Source organism: Chlamydotis macqueenii, chromosome 1 (assembly GCF_036417535.1).
Source record: "Chlamydotis macqueenii isolate bChlMac1 chromosome 1, bChlMac1.mat, whole genome shotgun sequence".
NCBI lineage: Eukaryota > Metazoa > Chordata > Aves > Otidiformes > Otididae > Chlamydotis > Chlamydotis macqueenii.
In genome coordinates this window covers 49,423,627-49,446,147 of record NC_141556.1, presented here as the reverse complement: position 1 = coordinate 49,446,147, position 22,521 = coordinate 49,423,627, and the positions used below count along the sequence as shown (strand labels likewise).

The 22,521-nt window shown below is 44.3% G+C and overlaps 2 protein-coding genes across 3 annotated transcripts in view; both read right to left on the bottom strand.

Annotated features, from left to right (window-relative positions):
* Positions 1 to 10,541, bottom strand: part of PLXNC1 (plexin C1) — a 66,658-nt gene extending 56,117 nt beyond the window's left edge. Inside the window, exon 1 of the mRNA XM_086741786.1 lies at positions 9,588 to 10,541. Coding sequence (XP_086597912.1) covers positions 9,588 to 10,541 — 954 coding nt within the window. The remainder of the gene's footprint in view (positions 1 to 9,587) is intronic.
* Positions 1,110 to 22,521, bottom strand: part of MRPL42 (mitochondrial ribosomal protein L42) — a 221,131-nt gene continuing 199,719 nt past the window's right edge. For both annotated transcript variants that reach the window (XR_015258882.1, XR_015258879.1), the window contains exon 7: positions 1,110 to 1,123. The gene's annotated coding sequence lies outside the window, so the exon portion shown is untranslated. The remainder of the gene's footprint in view (positions 1,124 to 22,521) is intronic.

The following is a 22,521-nucleotide window of genomic DNA, read 5'->3' as shown; positions in this document are numbered from 1 at the left end:
CCTTTCTGGTTTCCTGCTTTACACTAAAGGAAGTTGAGACTTGCATAAATATAAAAATGAGATAAAACAGTATAACATTAATGTCAGGGAGAACATAAACATATCTGTGTGAACTTTAAAATCAGCATTACCTACAGTTCTCTGTTCAAGCTGCAGGAAGTTAAGTGATGAACACATGTAAGCAGCTCATGAGAGAAAACATCATGCAGGAAATGCCTGTATCTTGTGGAAGGAAAAACCAAATGAGATAACCCCGACTGTAGATGATCGAGCGCTGAAAGGATGGTCTGATGTGTGAGAATAAGGTCATTCACCAGGTGAGAGATAGTCTCAGCTCTAAAATCCCTACCAGCCCAAATACCTCCCTAGCAAGCAGCATCTCAGTTTTGCAGTCCTGTAACTGCTTTAAGCCAATCTCCGTGGCAGATACTGCCAAAGGTGTGATCCCACCTGCTCTCCAAATGGGTCCAACCCCTGCCAAGCTCTCCCACCCCTTCACCTCCTTTAGTACAATGCTTTCCAGTGGTCTTGGTTAAGGAAACGATGTGCCTAGAAAATGGCCTGTAAATTCATCTACCTACCTGCCTAAACCTTCATTTGAGTGATTCTCCTCGCCACATGAACTGCACAGACACCAGTCCTGGCACAAAGGAGCAGCAGGCATGGAGACGAGAGGGGAAGAGCTCAGGTAGGACCAGCTCCTTGGGAACAAGCCCAGTAGGTCAGCTTACAAAGCCCAGGATCTCAGCCTCAAGGATGAATTCCTAAACCTACAGGAACCCTATGAGTGCAAGATCTTATTTCACTTTAATGCATGAGACGAAGTGTGAGAATGGACCATTAAAACTGACATTTTGCAGAAAGGTGAAGGCATCTCTCAAAGTTATGAAGCAGATCCATAACACAGTAACACTTGAATTCAACTCTCTTGCATGCTAGGATGCTGGCTTAACCCCAAAAGTCCTTCCACAAATAAATAATTTTTTTTTTAAACCGCAATCCTAAGTCAATTAAAATATTTTTCAGTCATCTGAATTATTTTAATTAGATTGCAAGAACAGTGACTTGGAGTAAAAGAAGACTTGATTAACTTTCATATTTAAAGATTTTTTTTTTTTCATGGAGCACGAAGAAGACATAGGAACTCTCATGTACTGGCACAGAACTTCAGTAAAACCCACTTAGCATGAGATTCCAGTACCATGGAGGTTTGGTTTAGATATACGGGGGGAAAAGTGACTGCAAGTATTTTAAGGCGGAAAAAGTTAACTCACTTTTTTATTAGATCAGAAGGTAACAAAACTCCAGGACTGGTACACACAATGAACCTTCACTCAGGCTAAGGAGTGAGAAGGTGAAGCTTACAGGCTTTAACTTCCGCTAGAATTAGGATATATACGTATATTTTTTTTTTTCTGCAGAGTAGCATATAGTAGTGTAAGGAAAACAAACCACCCTAGGTTCCCCGCAGACTTTGTACAATAAGATCACAGAAAAGGAGAAGACTCGCCCAGTCTCTGAAAAGCTTTGTTGCCAGATTTTATTTTGACCCACATACTAGTAAAATAACTAGTGTCATATCAGTGCATCCTCCGCATCTGACTGAAGAACCAATACTGACAAGTGTGGAAGCCTCCTCCCCTCACTCCACTTGCTGGAGGGAGGGTCAACGCAACATTGAGCTAATCCAGATAAGAAGAGGGGGCATTTAGATGGTGGGCAGTCACAACAGAAAAACGCCTTCTCTCTTTCGCAACCTATTTACCCAGCTTGCCTGTTCCCTCCAGGGTGCAGCTGCTGCTTTCACCCTTCTGTCATCCCTTCTCCATGTGCATTTATTTTTTTAACAAGCCCTTTTACCTCTTCCACTGTGACTAATGGGGTTACAGCACTGTAGGGCCTTCCCAAGCTTTTTCTTTCACAGCTAAATCCATCCTTAAAATGCATTTATAGTCTAAACTGCCTTTATACTTTAAGAGTCACTCACCTCCATGATCATCTCTCTGTCTATCCTGTAAGATTTTCAGGCTCATACAAAAACAAGAAAAGCAAAAGAAAAGAAAATATGCTCTAGAAGACCTTTCTTTTTTTTTTTAATTCTTCAGTTCCATCCTCTGTTCTATTCTATAGTCCCCCAAAATCTCACGTGCACAGGTAAACCCAGAGAACTCCTGAATTAACTTACATTTTGCTTTTAAGTTCACCCCCTATGCTGTTTGGTTATTGACATGAAAGCTATTTATACTCATTTTCTATTTTGCATCTCATTTTCAGATTTCTCTCCATATGATTCCAGCTGCAGCAACCATATTCACACTGCTGCTTTTCTGTCTTGATTTCTTCCTGATTATTTCACATTGCGTGCCTCCGAGGGAAGGGCAGCATTTTTAGCTCACGCAGCACTCAACATACGGCAGCTGGCCAAAAAGTAAAAATAAAGGGTTTGAGCATCAGAGTGAATGAACAGATGCAGCGATACAAAAGGACAGAAGACTTGTGAGCAGCGTATAGCAATAGTCAACACAACATACATAGATGTTTTTCCTAGAAGGAAGAAACTTCTGGAACCTCATTCTTCTTTCTTAACTTCATCACCCTTCAACCTCCTGCATTACTTTTCATTACATCAGAGGGTAACAAACTTAAGTACGGGCACATGCAGCGAGCCTTTATTAGGGCTACGGAATGAGGAGATTAACTGTTCCAAAGTTTTATTTCCATGAGGTTTTTTTAATTTGTGCAGTGCATAGCAATGCTAGGTAGAACAACCATGCCAGGTGAGCAGACTGGAAAAAATCAGGGAGGATGACCAGGAAATGATAGGATCTTCACAGAGACCTTGCAGAAGCAAGATCCTGAGCCTCATGATGCAAGGCAGGAGGGACAGTCAGAGGCTACACTTGAGCAAGAGGTTGATGGCTAGAAATTTGTGACTCAATTTGTGACTTCTTCCAGCAGCAGAAACACTCCTTCTCTGCCCTCAGATCTGAGTCTACAGAATTGACAAAGTGTCCTAATAACCAATGAGGGAGAATGAGCTCCATTAAGGAAGGCTTTGAAACCAAGTGAGCTTTAACAGAGTATTAGCAGAAAGCAAGAGGAAGTGGTGGATGACCATGGTTGGAGACTCCCTCCATACAAAGATGAAGGCAAAAAGATTGCAGTCCTTTATACCTACAGAGTTCAAGGAGAAGAGAAACTACCAGGATGGGAAGAGGGTTAAGCCAGGGATCTCTTAAGAAATCTCAGCTTATAGAAGTCCAAAGGGGGCAGATGGGAACTGCAGGAAGATGCTGAGAAACTGTCTGATGACACTGTAAGGCAATTCTCTCTTATTTTAGAAGATGTGGAGATCAGAGGATGTCTTCAAAAAATGAAGAAAGGCAAATACTGCACTCATCTTCAAAAAAGACAAGGATGACCTGGGGAACTACACTTTGGTCAGTCTCACTTTTTCCCTGGAAAAATCATGGAGTACATCCTCCTGGAAGTAATTTCTGGGCATAAGAAGAAGAAAGTGACTGGGAAAAGCCAGCATGGATTCACCAAGGATAAATTATGCCTTACCAACCTGATTGCCTTCCATCATAAAATGACTCGATTTGTGGAAGAGGAGGGGAGAACAGTGGATGTCATTTAGTTTGACTTCAGTAAGGCTCTTGACACCATTTCCCACAGCATCCTTGTACCCAAGTTGACATGTTACAGTTTAGACATGAGGACTACTGGATGGAAAAACTGGATAGATCATCAGGCTCAAAGGGTATTGGTTAACAGTTTATACTCTACCTAGACACTGGTTACAAGTGGAGTTCCTCAGGGAACCTATCCTGGGACATGTCTTGCTCAATACATTTATCAATGACCTGGAGGAAGACACTGAAAGCTTCAGAGTTAAGCTTGCACATGACATCAAAATGAGTTGTTATGCTTGAGCATAGAGCTGCCATTCAGAGAGACCTAGATAGGCTGGAGGAATGGGCCAACAAGAACCCCAAGAAACTGAACAAGTAATACACCTGGGATGGACTAACCCCCTGTGACAGTGCAGGCTGGGGAGCTGAAAAGGACGCAGGTGTCCTGAAGGGCAGCAGGCTAAGGGGTATACCCAGGCAACAGTGAAGGTTAACAGCATCCTGGGCTGTATCAACAGGAGCGTAGCCAGAGTGAGCAAGGAAAGGGATTGCTCTCTTTGACCTGGCACATGTTCAATTGTGTCTATGATACTGCGCTCAGTTCTGGGACCCTCAGTACAGCACAGATTTCGACAAATCAGAGTGCATTTGGCGGTGGGCCACTAAGATGGTCAGAGCCTGGAACACCCACCCTATGAGGAGAGGCTGAGGGAACTGGGCTAGTTCAGCCTACAGAAGAGACAATTTCAGAGGGGCCAGAGAAACAGAGCCAGGCTCTTGACTGAAGTGCATGCAGGACAACACGACACAATGACACAAACTGTCATTGAAAATTAGTGATTTTTGAGATCCTTGCTTATGAACAGAAGAGGTTTCTAGTGGACAGGAGATTTAAAAACATCACTATGAGGACAATTAAGCAGAAGACGTTGTGCGGAGAGATTGTGCAGTCTCCATCCCTGGAGGTTTCAAGATCCGACAGGACAAAGCCCAGAGCAAGCTCGTCTGATTTCAGAGCTGACCCTGCTGTGAGCAGGGGGCTGGACTGGAGACCTCCTCTGAGGTTCCTTCCAATCTGAATGACTCTGTGATCCCAAGGAAGCAAGTCCTCTATTCAAAAGCCCCCCAGGGTCTCAAGTGTTTTCGCTAAGAACATCTAGTGAAGCCAGATGACTAAAAGCAACTCTTCTTACCGACAGTGTGAGAGTTTACAAGTCTCCTGTGGCTGACTTCATACACAAAACAGGGATGAACTCAAAACTCATTGTAACTGGACAGAAATATTCACTCCAGAAATGTTAACTGTAGAAATCTGTCAAACATCAGATGAAATACTAGCAGTCTAGTAATACACAGGAGATGGCTTTACTACTAGAAAATTAATTACAGGATCAATTTTGATACTAAATGATATTTAGAAGTCTGTAATTCTTTCCTTAAATAAAAGACCATGAATCATTTTGGGATGAGTTACCACACAAATTCAAATGTCATTCCTGCAAATTAATGGCCATGATTAAACTGATGTGGCTCTGGTTAACTTCAAAATCTCATTTCAGTAGAGCTTACACTAGCTAAGATTTGCCTGAGGATCCCAACTATGCTCAATAAATTAATGGGCATATACCAACCCACATATTTATCATCCGCTGAAAAATGCAAAAATTCAAAGAACAGACTGTTATATATCTTCACTTACATTAAAGAGCAGATAAAAACCCAACCAAGATAGCTTATCATTCAGTAGCTATCACAGCTACTTAGCCTTTGCACATCATAAAATAAACATCTTAATATAAACCACAGCAACGTCTGTCTTACACATATATGCCTAACACGCTTTTGGATTTTCTCCCACAAAAATTGTAGAATTCTTTTCTTCCCATGCAACTATTTTAACGGCAAAACTGATTTCCAGATTTGTCTCTGTGGTTAGGTAACATCCCACAACTCTCTCCTGTTGATGTTCTCTAATCTGACCACTTCTTCTACTCATCCACTTTGGCTGTGATCCACAAGATCCTGGGATCTCTAGGAGAGATCTGAGATTCTAGTAGCTCCTGTTCAGCCATGAAACAACAGAAGGAAAGGCCTTCTTAAAGCTTGCTAGCTACTGGAGCAAGTTTGTGAAAAACTCCACCATTCCTCCTACGTACTGGCTAAGGAGCTTCGATTTCATAATTGTGATCCACCAAAACCATTTGTTCATGTTCAGTCAAGTTTCTGAAAAGAAATGGAGAGTGAGATTGGGCAAATTCACATTTATTAACTACGGAAACTGTGAAGAAGACGTGCTTACGTACATGCAGGTTATGCTAGCAAGCCCGTTAACGCATACACCTTGACAGTGTGTATAAGTAGATATAATCAAAACTAAAAGACGTGTGGATCAGAAGACAAGCTGAATATTAAACTGCAAAACGTTTTCAGAGTAAACTACATCTAAGATGTCACTTGCCTCTTGCTAGCTTGGGATCATGTCTCTGTGAATCCACTATTACATATATCCAGAATAAACACATTCAACAAATGCTTTGTGCACATTACTGCACAAAATGAACACAGAATTAGCTAGTTCTCATAAGCAGCAATTCCACTAAAATTTGTAGCAGTCACCTACTTTTTGACAAAGCTGCTAAGCAAGGATCTCAAAAATCACTAATTTTCAATGACAGACTCCAAAACTGAATGCAAATGTCAATTTTGGCCTAAGTAGCAAGGCGAGGCTAAAGAGATTACACACCTACAATGAGTTTTTATAGGATGTGGAGCAATTTGGTTCCAATCCAGTGAAGTACTTGAGTCCATGCTTAACTTTAAATGCCCGGGCAGTTCCCTTGAAGGTGATGGACCTACTTATACACCTAATATTAAATATGCCTTTAAGTGCTTTCCTGGGTTAAGGCCAGAAAGCTCAGTACCTTACAGGAACGAGTTCAGAGTAGAACACAGAGCAGTAGCATAGCAGGGAATTCAGGACCACAGATTCCTCAGGCTAAGTCCCTCTTGCCGTGTACTATTGAGAAGCACAGTGCCAACACGGTGCAAATACAAGCAGCCGCGTGAGTGCAGACAGGTAAGAGGATGTCTTGCCTAAGGGTAATCAGAATAATTACAGAAATCTGAAGAATGACAAGATCAGAAGAAAAACAAACTGCCACTGCTCCCTAAAGTATACTCTAACTATAAATTGTATTCCTACAGTGAAAAAAAAATCGTATTTTCAATTCCTACATAAACTGACAGTCCATGCCCATGATCAGGATCAGTGTACCTCACTCATGCCTAAACTCCAGAATTTAAGTGTAGCCAGTAAAGAAGACTGAGACCCACAGCACCATACAACACACGGCATCCGCAATGCAAAAGCCAAGCTGATATTCGGTATGGTCCACCTGCCACAAACACTGCACGGGTCTTGCACTCCTTTCCCACACCTAATCCCAACGCTGCAACACATTAATTTGCTCAGTACCAGTGCCGTCTTTAAAAGACTGGACTTCAAAGCACACTTTAGTGCTGCTGCTTGCTGCGATTCCTATATACTGTACTACAACGTACTGGTGACAGCTCCGTGCGACGAGGCACTCCTTCCTGGCCAGAGCCACTGCCAGCTATAGCACACACTCCTCCTACAAGCCGTGCACCGACGGACGCGCTGCGCACCATCTTCCTGCCGGTGCTGAAGCCCACGCGCTTCTGAGTCGAAGACGAGCACGTTCCAGGTTTGTAGGGACTCCCAAGATTTGGTGAGAGACGGTAGAAGGATCTGGACTAAAACAACCCAGAAGCAGTAGCATATGGGCCTGTCATCTCCAAACTTACTCTGCAATAGCCTAGTCTAACCTTCTGTAGTATAAAAACCATATTAAAGCAGAACTACATGCATTTATTTCTATATTTATACACCATAAGCACACACAACTAGCTCAAACAGGGAGCATAATTAGCCATGCAATGTTACAGGTCATATTACTACACAACAATTAGATGTCCTTCTAGCTCACAAAATATTAAAATACCACTTTCCTGTTGGTGGTAAACTGTATTTATTGTTGTGCCAAAATATCACGATTAATAACATCACCATAGCTAGGGACATAATGTTAAGCAAACAATCCTTCAAATAATTTTTAAAGTTGGGATTCTTCAGTATTGCACCCAAATCTAACCTACATTGCCAGGAGGGATGAGCCTTTTGGGACATGAAAGGAACTTTGGAGTCACCGGAGTCTGATCTGAATCAGACCAATTCTTAAACAAGTGGATCACTGATTTTTCATATTCAGGCACTGGGAGGCAGTGGGGATGGGGGATTGAGAGGAACACCCGTCAGACAGGAATACCCAACTCACCTTACCTGCATCATGTTACTCTACGAAATCCATGAGACTCTTTGGGAATTTCTAGTGTGGGGCTTTGGAAAGCTTATAAAGGATCTGCTCCATAAGTAACTAGGAACAAGGAATACAAATTAAAAACCCAATTGGTAAGCAGGTATTTTGGGATGAGGATGAGACTTCGAATTCATTCAGCAAATTTGCTTTGTGAGAGCACAGAAATCATGCAGTAAGCTATAAACTGGCAGTGGAAAAGGATTGGCTCCGTCTCTGTTGCGAGAGTTTTGTTATTTACTTCAGCACAGTTTTCACCCACATATGGGGTTCTCATTCAGAACTACATCCTCTAACACTGGCAACAGTCTTGCAACTCAGCAGGGAGATGAGCAGACTGAACGACATGTGCCCCCTGGGTAGTTTGTGTTTGGAAGAATCTCGGCACTGCTCTCTGCTTCGGGCTAGATTTGGGAAGCTAACGGGTGACAGTAAATCTACAGCACTTCTTTCAAGGAGTTTCCAACAAACTCCCATTGTAACACAGCAAGGATTCAGGGGTTAAGTTGCAAAGTCCCCGTGTGGTGGGGGAGCTGCAAAAGGCCAGGGCTTGCATTGTGATGGCTTGCTTGACCCCCTACAGTCATCCCTGATACTTTTTAGTGTTGTTCCTTTTGCCACAGCTCTGAAAAGACTTCTTGAATGTGACTTAAAAGCATGGACGGCACTTGCAAAAGCATCTTCTTCTCCTGAATTATATTTTTAGCTTCTTGAATTTCATTTTTAGTCCATTTCTTCACTAGGTACCGAGGCCACAGCAAAGCTGGTAGCCTCACTCACCCTGCCCTCCATGTGCACCACTCTCCCCGAAAAAGAGGAAGGAGCTCAAGAGAGAGTGTTAGAGAAGTAGGTGACCAGGGGATCTCCATGGGATACCACTGCCTGTGAAAATGTAACCACCGCAACAACAAAGACTTCACCACCTATTGCTGTTCTGCAGAGCATATGGGTTTGGGGGGGTGGCTGTGAGCCCTCTCCAGCAAGGCCAATCCTGGGAGGTTTGGGAAACACCTACCACCGAACAGGCAACCATAAATAACCAGTGAGCAATGGGGATAACAGCGTGCACGGCCCAGTGCACAGGAGTCAGTTTGATGGGCTTTTTTTCATTTCTGATGTAGCTGCAATGACATGAGATGCGAATGCACAGAATACGGAAGGAGATGCTTTATCTACGCTGTATGGAAAAGACAATGAAGTACGACTAAGCCTTGACAGAAAAGAGCACATTGAGGGAGGAGCTCGAGACTCAGGCCTGACCCAGGATGCCCTCAGGTGTTTCCTCAGACACATCTTTACTGAGATGTAAGTCGGAAGGACACTCCAGGATCTGATAAGGGATCAGCTTTTTAGAAACAGAAAGCGCTGGAGAAATCTTTAGGGCTGATGGAGCCAGGGCTGATGTGCAAAGCCTGGCACAGCTCTGAAGTTCCCTGCGAACTTCACGTGCCTTCAGGTCAGGGACATCCCATGAGTCACATACAGCGACACCAGCCACAACAACAACATCCACAACAGCGTGCAGAAGGAAAGCTTAGCAAAATGATGCCAGACTTACACAGCTCTTCTCATTGGTGACAAAGTGCGTGGATGCACAGGCTTGCTCCTTCACCTCCTCCATCCCAAAGATGCAGACGGCAGTAGCGTTCCAGGCTTTGGTGCCGTGGCTGTGGCGGAAAACACCCACCCACCAGCCCTGCTCGCGCTGGCGGACGAGGCTGGAGGAAACGATGAGGCTCCTGCACCCGCAGTCCAAGTACACGTGCCCCTGCAAAGTCAGTCCAACTTCCGAGGTGCGCAGCTGGCGCAGGACAGCCATGCTGGGTGGCTCCGTGTCGTTGCCCAACCTGGCCTTCAACCTGTAGTAGGGGAAGAAGAGATGGTCCCCCCACTGGAGCCCGTCAACGAAGTGCAAAGGCTCCTCCTTGCGCTTGATAATGCCCAGCTCCTCCTTGGATACCAGGTCGTCCATGCTGCGCAAGGTGATGACAGTGGCCTCGTCCGATTCGGAGGGCTCGCAGTCCAGGTGGTTGCCGTAGCGGCCGGCTGAGTAAGTGGCCGCCACAGCCAGGTACCAGGTTTTGGCCAGCTGGAAGACGACACCAGCGGTGGAGCCGTCGGGCAGGCAGCTGACCACCTCGCTGAGGTTCAAGCGCTGCCGGTAGGCAGGCTGCTCCCACACCTGGCAGGTGCCGCCCGTTTGGGTCCAGCCAGCCAGCAGCACGCCTTTCCCTCTGGCCTCTTCGTAGGGCAGCAGCAGGTTGCTGCGCATACCGGGGGGCTCCCCGCAACCCTGCCCCGCCGCCGCAGGCACCACCCGGCGGCGGGGCCGCAGCTCGGGCTGCAGCTCGTAGAGGCAGCTGCCGCCCGCCACCAGCACGCCGCCGCCGCTCACCTCGATGTTGTCGATGGGGGCCCCCGGCAGCTCGAAGCTCTGAGGGCCGCCGGCGCCCGCCAGCGCCGCCAGCAGGGGCAGCGCCCAGCTGAGGGCGGGCGGCGGCGGCGCCGCCATGGGCGCGGGCTGGGCTCGGCGCCGCGGGGCGCTTCAGGCGGCGGCGGGCGGTGGGCGCCGCTGCGCCATGCTGGGCGGAGGGGGCCGGGGCTGCTCCCGCTGCCGCGGCTGCCGCCGCTTCTCCCACTGCCGCGGCCGGGCTGCGCGCGGGCGGGCGGGGAGTTCCTCTTTCGGGGCGGGGAGGAGGAGGTGGTGGGGGGGGTGCCTGTACGGCGGAGGTGGGCTGGGCTCCTCCGGGAGGGCTGCCGAGCCACCTCGCCGCCGTGCGCCGCCGCTCCCCCTCCTCCGCCCCCCGGCCCCGCCGGCCCGCCTCGCCGCGGACGGGGGGCGGCGGCGGCGGCAGCGGCGGAGGCGCGGGAGCCGACCTCGGCCGCCGGGCTGCGGGGGGGGCGGACCCTTTCCCGCGATGGGGGGCGAGACCCGCCTCGCCCGGTCCCTCACGGCGACCTCTCCGGGGCAGGGCGGTCCCCGGCCCCCTCCCCGCCCCTGTTTTGCTTCGCTCCCTGACCTCCCCGAAGGGCAGAGCAGTGCTGGGCACTGGCGACGCCCGCCTCTGCACCCCGCAAGCATGGAAACCCGCCTTCCGCCCCTTAAAATGCCCAGGCTAACCGTCCCGCTAAACGGCACCCCGGTAGCCCAGTGGGTCGCCGCCACCGTGAGCGGGAAGCCTGAGGTGTCGAATCTCTAGTTTAGGGATCTCATGGTCTCGCTTGAGGTAGAACAAAGGCTCCGGGTTCAGCGGGGCAGAGGAAAAAAAAAAAAAAAAAAAAAAAAAAGCCCTGCCCTCCCCAGCTGTGCCGCTGCGAGGTGGACGGGGACGGGAATGGCGCAACCGATTCCCCTGATACCATTGCTGGTACGGGCTCAACGAAATGAGGGGTAGAGGCTGCCCGCTCAGCTACCGGTAAATGACGGTTTTGCTGAATTTTAAATGGAAAGCGGATTTATGAAAGGTGGCAGAGACGCGTTTTAGCGATCTCTCTTGGGTGGCTCTGGAAACTGTGGGTGAGGATGGGCACGGGGCCCGTTGCCGCTCTTACTGAGAAAAGGATGCGATGTTCAAAACCGAGAGGCCAGCTGACCCCCCATTTACACTGCTTTTATCTTAAAGTAGCTTTACAGGCGGGAGTAAGTGGAACGGTAAAAACTGCAACAAAAGTAACCTCTGTATAAATGAGCCAAGCGCAACATTTCCAAGTGCAACGTAGTTAGCAAATTTTTATTCTCTTTCTCCCTTACTCTACCCAGCAGCAGCTATTGTGACAGAATGGATGTTGCTCTGGTCAGCAAAAATATTTGACCATCTCGCAGCAATCAGCATCTAGGACAAATATTACCATGAAATTCGGAGCCGTGCACAGCTCATGTGCTTATCTCTTGCACAGTGACTCCAAACAGCGTTCAAAACCTGCAAAATGTAGCAGAGGATGTGGGAAAGAATAATTGCACAAGTTGTCTTCTCACCAGATACAGAGGGGTGCTTTGCCCACTGACAAACACTGCCTGCGGCTCCCTTCACGGGACTGAACTTGTAGTCAACACGTAAGCAAAGTGAATCCTCGTGCCGGTATCGCCAAAATAGACTGTGTACAGAAATGCAGTTTATACAGCTTCGCAAAGGAGGCTGAACGTGTCACAGTGGAGTGCAGTATACGCTACCTTGCCTTCCAGATGCTTTTCAGTGCAAATGGAAAGCTCTCTGTGATCTACGTCTTGCTCACAACCGATGAGGCTAAGCAGGAGAGCACACCAAAGTTCTGCCTGCAAGACATCTTCACTCCTGGCCACAGAACACACCCCGCGTGTGTGTAGGTCTCCGTTTGTGGACATCCTTCCTTTTGCAAAATCACTGAGCTCTGCATTTAAGCTTTCAGGACTCCTCAAACACCCTTTTTCATAGGCGTATGTCTAAAATTAGCCGCCTGTTATGTACTTCACCAAATGAACGATTTGCTTAAATGGGTGAGGCCAGGCTTATTCTGGTCTTAGAGAACAGTGATGGCTCCTAAGGCTGCAGACTCCTCTGATGGCCAAAATAGCGGTGTTCTGCTTCAAATTTTGCTTATTCTAGGACCTGGGAAGGCTGGACTGCATACAGCTGCTGTCACAAGAAAACAGTGTAGTTGTGCGAGGTAGCAGGTACCACCATGGCAGAACGGGATAGGACAGGGCAAGACAGGGCAGGATAGAAGGCTGTACCCCACCTGTCCCAGGGACAGACATCAGAGCCCAGTTCTGCAGACTCTTCCCAGCCTACACCACTTTTCTGTTCTTTCCTCCTGCTTCCCAGGGAAGCAGTAGCTCAGACTAGAGCCTCATGTTGCCATGTTTAATTTTGCGTAGACTTCCGAGAGCCGCTGAAGAAGCTTTGCCCTGAGAATTAGTGCATGAAGTTTTTTTTGCTCGTGAGTGGCCCAGTTTTTGAAGTAGCAAAGTATTCTCAATTCCTTTCACAGCCCCTGAAATAAATAGGAGCTCCTATCTTCAGCCTATTCTTCCAGAGATACCCGTCAGGATACCAGCAGTGCTGATTTTCTACCGATGTTAAGGAAACAGAAAGGAAGCTACAGGTTTATTTTGTAATGCTGCAGAGTGCAGTATTTGTTACTAATACAGCAGACTAGAAAAGAGTGCAATCAGTTCATAAGTGATTCCAACATGTACTCATGTTCACATTGGAACTAGATGATCTTCAAAGGTCCCTTCCAACCCAAGCCATTCCGTGATACATTTATAAACACAAAGCAGACAAGGGCAAATCGTCTGGCTGAATTTTCTTGGCTGTCAGTTCCATAGTTGGTGTTTTTACCCTATTGTTGCACTATGTTTTATTTTTCAGGCACTGAAGGCAGGGTAAACAAGGGAGTCAGCCTGTTAACGTTAGACTTCACAAAGTGTTGCTGCCTAACTCTGACACCCTGAGCAAAATTTATAAAAAAGCCAGAGAACCAAATTGAGCTTCCTTCACTATCCGAAGCAAGCTTTATGTATTTCAGCAGAGCATATGAGATCTGAGGTTAGAATGTGAATGACGCCAGGACTTGGATCTACACGTACGATTTAAAGAGCTCTCATTTAGATCTTCATCATCAATATTAGGCAGAATGCATCCTGAATTAACTTACGATTTCTTTCCCACTACAGTTCATCCGCCTGCTTCCCTCCTCTTTATTTCTCATCTGCATGCTAAATTTCTCTGAGTTTATGACTCCACAGAGAATCTGACAAAATATTACTCAGTAAATTAGATTTATTTTTTATGCTTAATTTGTTTAGCTTAACTTTGATATTTTCCCTGTTTTGAAACGCAAAACTCAATTAAAGTTTGATTTGATTTGTTTATTAAATGCATGTGGTTACCTTAGCTTGGTTCTGAAATGTTTTTTCTCAAAGGGTAAATAACCTTCCCTTTACAAAGTAATAGTACGTAGCATGCACTTTATCCTGTGTGTGGTACTTGAAATAACAGCTTTTCTCTTTACATAGTTAAGTCAATTTTCTAATGTAACTAAATGTTGACAAAATAAAAAGGAAACACTGAGCAGGATTTCTTTCCTGACAGAGTGCATTTGAATACTGAAACTGAGTTTGCAGATTAGGATTTTAGTTCTGCTTTTCAGTTTTGTTTCTATGCATCGTTTAATCTAAAAGTTACTGACCCTTCTGCATTTTTTTTTTTTTTTGGTGGTCTTCACAATGAGGAAATGGCAGATTCAAGAACAGGCGCCTTTGTGACCCTCAAGAGGAAATTCCAGTCGCTATTGCAAAAAATGAGCAATTAACTGTGAAAGGTCTGTAAATAATGCAATTGAAGGTAGAGGACATTGACCTGAATTAATGAATGTACTAGTCACATATTAAAATATTCACAGGTACTGATGCTTTCTGCATTGTGGGAGGGAGCGGGAAAGAGGGAAAGAAGGGAGGGAAGAAGAAACAAAGGAAGAAAGAAGGTTTTCATGCTATCTCCATTATAAATGCTTTAAAATTTTGGATAGGAAATTGGCAAAACATGATTATATACCTAAACCACATTTTTTTCAATCACATTATGTTTCCTTGCTTTTCAAATGTGACATTTTGAAATACAGTAGCGATGTTACAGAGAAGGAAGTGAGGAATATACACAAAGGAAAAATATAGTTTGCTCTTCTCTACATTGAAAAACGTTCATCATCTAAATTAAAGCAACACTGCGAAGGCTGATTTTGTATCAGAAACACAAACAGGAAACCTGGTCTCTAGATGATCTGTGCCACAGCGTTTCTAATGTAACATTGGGCAGGTTCTTCTCTGAGCCCCATGTTTGTCTCCTCTGTTTACAAGAGAAGTGAAATTACTGACCTTTCAAGGAAGCTCTGGGAATCCACACCAGTAAAGGCATTATGTGCATGGGAAATAAAATGACAGGATTACAGGAAGGCACACATGCCGTACAGGTAACATCATAAGTAAAAACAATGTTTTTTTTTTATCCTCAGCGTATCTTAACTTGAAGAGCTGATAAGCATCAACAGCTATGTTTTACCTAGGATGTGGGTTTTTTAATTATTTTGTTTATTATAAAAGCTTGTGTTGTGGCTGAACTATGATACATGGCATCCAGCAAAAAAAGAAAAAGTGTCTCCACAATTAACTACAAGGAATGACAGTTGAACAATATTAATCTCTTTTTTTTTTTTTTCCTTCACACCTGGTACGGTTCATGAGTAGTACTGTCTGACTTGTACCACACTGAAGCAGAATGATGCAACTGGATGGTACTGGCCAAAGCGTGGTAACATGTTTCAAACACACCTGTATTTGCTGGTGTGTTTGCATCTGCCATTTGGATGTGCACGAAGAGTAGCCGGCACACAAGGCTGTATGCCAGGTTTTGAGAAGGTTGTGAGAAGTTGTGGATGCCCCATCCCTGGAAGTGTTCAAGGCCAGGTTGGATGGGGCTTTGAGTGACCTGGTCTGGTGGAAGGTGTCCCTGTCCATGGCAGGGGAATTGGAACTGGATGATCTTTAAGGTCCTTTCCAAACCAAACCATTCTGTGATTCTATGACTTCTAGACAGAGAGCTTTGCCCATGATCACTTGGGAATGGTTTTAGCGTATCTTGCCAACATCCATGGCAATGCAGGATAAGGAAGGCACAGAGGTGTCTCAAAACCATGGTAGGTCCCTCCATCCTCTGTATGTATGAATATTGTTTCATTTTTCTGGTGCTGCCTGTCTGTGAAGGTAAAAAGCCTCAGCTGGGATAAAAGGTACCAGAACTTGGGCAAAAGAAAAGCTTTGTGGGTGTGACAAGAGGGAATGCAGAAAGACTGTGAAGCTGATGCTGAGGATTACTTGAGGTTGAACCATGGAGGATGAGAAAGGATGTGAAGCAGACGAGAAGGGAACAGTATCTTTTTAGATAAGGGACAGCAGAGTGTAGATAAATCTGGAGAGAACACACATACAGCCAGTGAGTACTATGCTGTTATAACTCTTTCGGGAACTGTGTGAGGCGGTGTCAGCTGCAGCCACCAGCAATATGTCCGTAGGCTCCAGGGCAAACGTTGCTTTGCTTAAGTCCCACTGATGCATCTGAGCCACCTGCCCAGGGAGACACTTCCGTCTGATGAAATGCTGGAGCTAAACACATCTTGGCACCTCTGACTTGCTGGAGTGCTCTGGATGCTGGTTAATGCTTCCCTTTCTGGGACCAACATGTTATAACCAACAGACTCTGGCTCCAACTAACCAGGGCTAGAAATTTGGGGTTGGGTTTTGACTATCAGAATGTGGTCCTTCAAAAAAATTTTTAGCAGTGAGTACAGGGAACGGCAATACTAGTAGACTGGAACTCCATGACTTTATGCTGGGGGTATATGACATGGAAACCTGCAGAAATTTATGATCCAGGTGGCTCCTTCCAGTGTTTCATTCTTATGTAACACCAGACAGGAAGCAGGGTGCCTGGTGTGACTTAATGCTTTTCAAAGTGTCCTGAGCTCTTGGGCTGTGTCTTCAGTCAGTGATAATAATAATGCAGTGAAGGGACCGAAGATCTAGAGTGAGGTGTGAAGCAAGAGGGATTTTGGTCAAATGAGAAAAGGGTGAATGCTGTATGATGTGGCCCCTCCCTGTATAAGCCCAAATACAAACCAGAAACTTTCATATCAAGTCAGCTCCTTAGTACTAGACAATGGGGGGAGTGAGCGACAGACTGCGTAGCTTGGTCCTGAGTGATGCTAAATTATGACACACATCTAACCGTGCCAGTAGAAAAGGAAAATTATCAAGAACCTGTCCTAAACTCCTCGTTTTTCCCCTTTGCACCTTTACACCTGCAGAGGAGATACTCATCCAAGGGCTTACTAAACCATTTCAGACAAAATCTGTTGAGTCAACATGATTGCTATTTAGGCTGTCTAAACCAGCCCAACCGATTCACATGAGATAGCTGTAGGAGAGCTCATGCAGATTTTTCTGCTAGTGGATCTGCAGGCACGACACATTGAAGCAGAGGGTTCTGGTGTTAAACAGCAGGGTACGGGTGAAGAAGTGGTAAAGGAAACTATGGCTTGACCCCGCAAGAGTCTGGGTATGTCCCTGTTAGTGTCTTGTTGTGGACTGAGGCTGAGTGAGAAGCGCGCATCCCTTTCACAGATGCCTTGAGTGTTTCTTAGTTTACCTTTTCATTAAGGACCCATCAGCTGTCATTAAGAGCTCTCAGCACAAAAACACCATAGTACTGGCTTCCATCAGCACAGTCATTTGCAGAGTGACGGTCTGCCTAAATCCTTAATATTTTCTCATCTCTGGCAACCTTCCCTTATTCAGTTCTTATTTGCCTCTAACAAACATATAAATTTAATGGATTTACAAACGATCTTTAGTTACAGACCTGATGCAAAAGCTGTCCTAGTATTGTCACATATGGATAAAATCATATGGATAAAATCTCAGATTAGAATAGGTTCTGGGTGGATCAGGTACAATTTATTTCCACCATTCTTTTCTCTGATTTTCCAAAATGCTGCTAATTTTGTGCAATCCCACTGCAGATGTGTGTAAACACACTAATTTTTATTTATAACTCTGGCTTTTTGTTGTGGTTGTTAATCTGGTCACAGCCAGGATTTCAAAATCTGACACAAAGACATCACTTGGGGATTGAGTCAGATTACTGATATATGCTGCTTTAGCAGGTAGATTGGAATATTTGTTAACTTTAAGAGAAAGATACAAAGATACTAAAGGCTATTACATATGAAGGAACAAGCCCTAATTATATACAGTTTCCAAAATTTAAGAATACCCTTCCACTAATCCTGACAGTCACTTACAATACGAAGTGTTGCTTTTGCTTGCCGCTGGACCTGCTTACATCAGCAGGATCTAAACTCAGACAGTAGCCCAAGTCCATCCTTCAGCACTCCAGCACTGGCATTGCATCCTTTACTTTCCAGCCTGTGGACTACAAGATGACAGCATGCCAAAGCTGCTTCGACAGGGCAGTTTGGGAAAAGGATCCTCCACAACCTCTCGCATGCCAAAATTTACAGTTCCCTCTAAGCGTCTGTCCTCCTTCAGCCTGGAAGTTCTACCATCCTACAGTCCTACCATCCTACAACCCAGATGCTAACTGTGGGAGAGGTCTTACCTACAACACCGACCGCAGCGTCTAGGCATTACCAAGTGCACAGGCCTCCACATGCCCAGTTCAATGAATTAAAATACTTGCCTATGTTAGAGGATGGTCCAGCATGTCTGCAGAAAAGCATCTTGGGTTTTTCTTCGGTAATTAAAGATGTAAACAGCACACTGGTGCTAGACAGGTTAATACAGAGATACGCATGGAATTAAAGTTGATTTTGGAACAGAAAAAAAAATGTTTTTCCAAATGCATTTTCTTTTAAGGGACTGTGTAACTAAGCAGCTATTTATGTGTGTATCTAGGTCTCCTTGCACACTGACCTTCATCTTTTGAAATACTGTTGGTGAGAGAAAGAAAAATAACTATTATTTCCCGAAGTTAAAGATCTATGCAATTATGCTCTGAAATTAATGGCTTATCAGGAAAAAAAAAAACCAAACAACTTTGCAATTAGCTGTGCATAGGAAGGCAATGAAAGATGTTAACTCTACTCAGGGGGTAACCTGAAAACTATTCTGGTGTTCAGACCAGGCTTGATCTCTCGCTGCTGGCGCTTGACCTTTCCTCCCTGACTCTGTGGCTGGTTTCCACCAGCGACTCTTCAAGGAAAGGTAAAAGCTGACTCAAGTTTAACTCCTTATTTGGCAATTGGTTTTCATAAATCTCAGTTTCACTTCTCCCTTTTTCTTTGTGCTGAAGAGACTTTTGTGCTGAAACCCTCAGGGTGCTGGAGGCAGACAAGCTAGCCCAATGCTGCAGGGTATTCAGTGCCCGCAGGCTGCGATCTGCAAGCTGGTTATTTTTTTTTTTCTTCTACAGTCATCTAAGAGGAATCAAAAAGACAACAGAGTGAAAGACAAGCTTGGCATATAAAAACTCCCTGCTTCTACAGAGAATGTTTTCCAAAGTTGTCTGGGTATCAACAACCTTTTAATAAGCATTTTTTAAAAAACCGTTATCAACACAACAGCAGTACTCTAGGTTTTTTTTTCCATTGGTTTTAATAAAAGTCTGATTAATGAAGTTAGCCAAATTAATTAAGCTAATGAAATTAACCAAAAGAACTTTCATTTTTGTGTCCAGAGGCTACAAAGATAGTTTTTACCAAAATACCTCCTCAGTGTTCCCACTCTGAGCTAATAGAAAGACCCAAGATATACACTACCTTTGCCACCAGAGAACAGTGCAATTAAGTATTTTAATTACAACAACAATTGTTTTTAATTAGTGCCATGCACTGAATGCAAGAGATTGCCTTCCCTTAAATGCTGTTGAACAGTGGTGCCTCTGAAGGAACCATGGAAAAACCCCTTAATTTAATATGAACTTACTTGTCATTGTTTCTTTTTTTTTTGCCCCTAATATTTCCCTTCGCTCTGTTCGTTCTGTACCAGTGATACATCAATGTAGAATATCGTTTGGAAAGCCAGTCTCCAACCTTTTAATTATTGCCACTTTTGCAATTAATAGTCTAACAGAGAAATTGCTCTGCCTGTTTCCCCCTCTTTCTTACTTTCTTTCTCTTTCTTTCTTTCTTTCTTACTTTCTTCCTTTCTCCCTTCCTTTCTTTCTTGTTTTTTTTAATATTTCTTTCTTTCACTCCCACTCTCTTGCTTGCTCTATTTCTATTTATATTTCTACTTCTATTTCTATTTCTATTTCTATTTCTACTTATACTTCTATTTCTACTTCTATTTCTATTTATCCTCTTATTTTTCCCTTCCTAATCACCCCATATCTCAGGCATGCTTGTTTTCATGCTTCTAAAAATGCTGCCTGCTCCTTGCAAGTTCCGTCTCTCATGGGAGTATTTTACACGTCAGTGTATGAGCATGTTCTCACTGACTCCCCCTCTGCTCCTCTCCTTTCGGTCCAGGAGGTCATTCGGTGCCAGATCTGGGCAACAAACCTGTGCTGCGTGCCCTGTTTGCCCTCTTGCTCAAATGGAATCCACATTGTGAATGTAAAGCCAGGGGATTTGGGGTTGCCAGAGGAAAACAGGGGTGGTGGATTCTGTACTTGAATGAAGGTCGATGGAAGTAAGAAACTTTGGTGTATATGAGATTGGTCATCTTCTTCATTACAAATGCCATTGAGCTTATTTATTCGCTGAAGAACTGTCTTGCTTCTTTTTTATGTTATTACAAATATCTGTGGCTTTTCTCATCATCAGCAAATGCATCCAAGATCCCTTATATTCCCCATATCTTCTAACTAGTAATTCACCACATAATCTACTAGATCTCCTATCCAAATAACCCTCTAGGTATTAAAATGACACCAGTTACATGAAACAAAATGTTTATTGTACAAGTCTGAAACTGAAATAGAGCTTAAATTACTGAAGCATACCATGCTTTAAAACCTCCCATGACTTAATCTACATAAAAGGATACCAGATACAGTTTCTGTTTTTTTTTTTTTTTTATGTGAACAGTGTATTGCTTTGAATATTCTTGTTGAAGTATAACAGGGGCAGGTCCTCAGCTAGGATAAAATGTCATGAGTCTTTTGTGGTCAATGAAGTAATAGCAGTTTATCCCAAAGGAGGATCTGAAATAGATGAGAATATTTAGTCTGAAAATAATAATAAAAAAAAAAAGCCATCATCTGTTTGTCTGCAAAATCAGTGCCTGAAAGTGGATGGTGTTCTGTAGATCTCTATATTTTCTGTATACCTATCATTTTATCTCATCATCTCTATATCCATTAATTCACAAAATGCTCTAGTGTGAGACTACCCATCCAAGTCATCCTCCAGGTAACATGACACTAAGCCAAAAATACGTATTGAAAAAAGCACTGCTCTGTGATAGTATAAAGTATGCAATAAGTATTCAAAATTCACCCTGGTGAAAACTAGTTTTCTGCATGAGCACTGCTGTTAAGTATTTCTGTGAACACTCAACATGTACAAAAAGCCTTTGAAACATTGTCTTTAAAAAAATGGAAGAATGAATAGACATAGATGCAGTTAGGCCTGGATTCAAAAAGACAGTTCAAGAATTAGATCTGTTTCAGAAGTTTGTAGAGGTCAGACAGTGGCTTGAAGAGCAAAACAAGAAGCTTGCTTTTTACGCAGGAAAGAGCCACAAGAAATACAGTCTTCGCAGGACTGCTCTGGATTAACATTGTTTGCCAGCCCAGATGTCTCTTCATTTAGAAGAGTAGCAGTAAATAAAGTCTCTCCCTTTTCAAGATGCTTAGAGTCTCTTAATCCAGGCTAAGGCAAATACTTTCCAAAACTGACCCATAGGTGATGCAGCTCAGCAAAAAGTCAACATTTAACAGCTGTGTTCAAAAGTCTCCTGGGGTCATTGTTTGCAATGAATGTTGGCAGCCACCAGGCTGGGAGGGGCTTCAAACATTTTGGAGGACAGGATTATAATTCAAAATGATCTTTACAAATTGGAGAAGTAGCCTGGGGGGAAAACAGAATGAAATTCAATAAAGGAAAAGGAAAACCCACATAATTTGTTTGGCTGTAAAACCCATGGCTAGAAAGATGATGCACATTCCTTGAAAGTAGAAGGTTCCACATGTTACTGAAACAGCCAGCGTAACTGGAACAAGACTGGGAGAAACAAGGTAACCCACAGTTTTGCAGAAAAGGATCTGTGAGCTGGAATATGAGTCAATAGCATCGCGCTTTTGTGCAAAATCACTTGGAGACAAAACTTCAGTATAAGCAGAAGTATCGTCTGCAAGAGCATGAAGCAATCCTGCTCTGCTCAGCAGCAGCAAAGCTGCAGCTGATGCGTTGCCTCCGGTTTTGGGCATTGCCCTTCAAGGAGGAGGAGACCCAGTGGAAAGCAACAGAAGCCAGAATAGGCCTTTGAAGACAAGATGAGATTAATTAGAATTGTTTCGAATTTATTTTTCTCCAGAGGAAAAGAGAAAAGGGTAAACAGACAAGGGTTGCAATGATCTTTAACTCTGCAACAGGAAAGGAAACCGTTTGTTCCCCTTGTCTGTGGTTGATTGCATGACAGGAAAACTACAGTGAGTAAGCTTCAGATGTGACATTAGGAAATGTCTAGGAAAGCGAAGTCTCAAAGGGTCAGCCACTGAGCAGTATTTAGGAACATAAACCTCGGTCAGCAGTGACAGGCAGAGTTGGTCTTGCCTGGGTGGTTCCACAGCGTCCTACCAAATTTGTGATTGATGTTCTGACTCTGTCTCACTGAAAATAACTTGGCCTGAGCAGACAGGAATAATAATAACCAGAAGAGGGAGATGTGTGTGTGTGTACAGGGATGACACCATTTATTGGGGAAGATGTGTTATGCATTTGTGTTTTGTATCTTCATCCCAAACTCAGGCCAGTAATGTGCTTTGTGATGT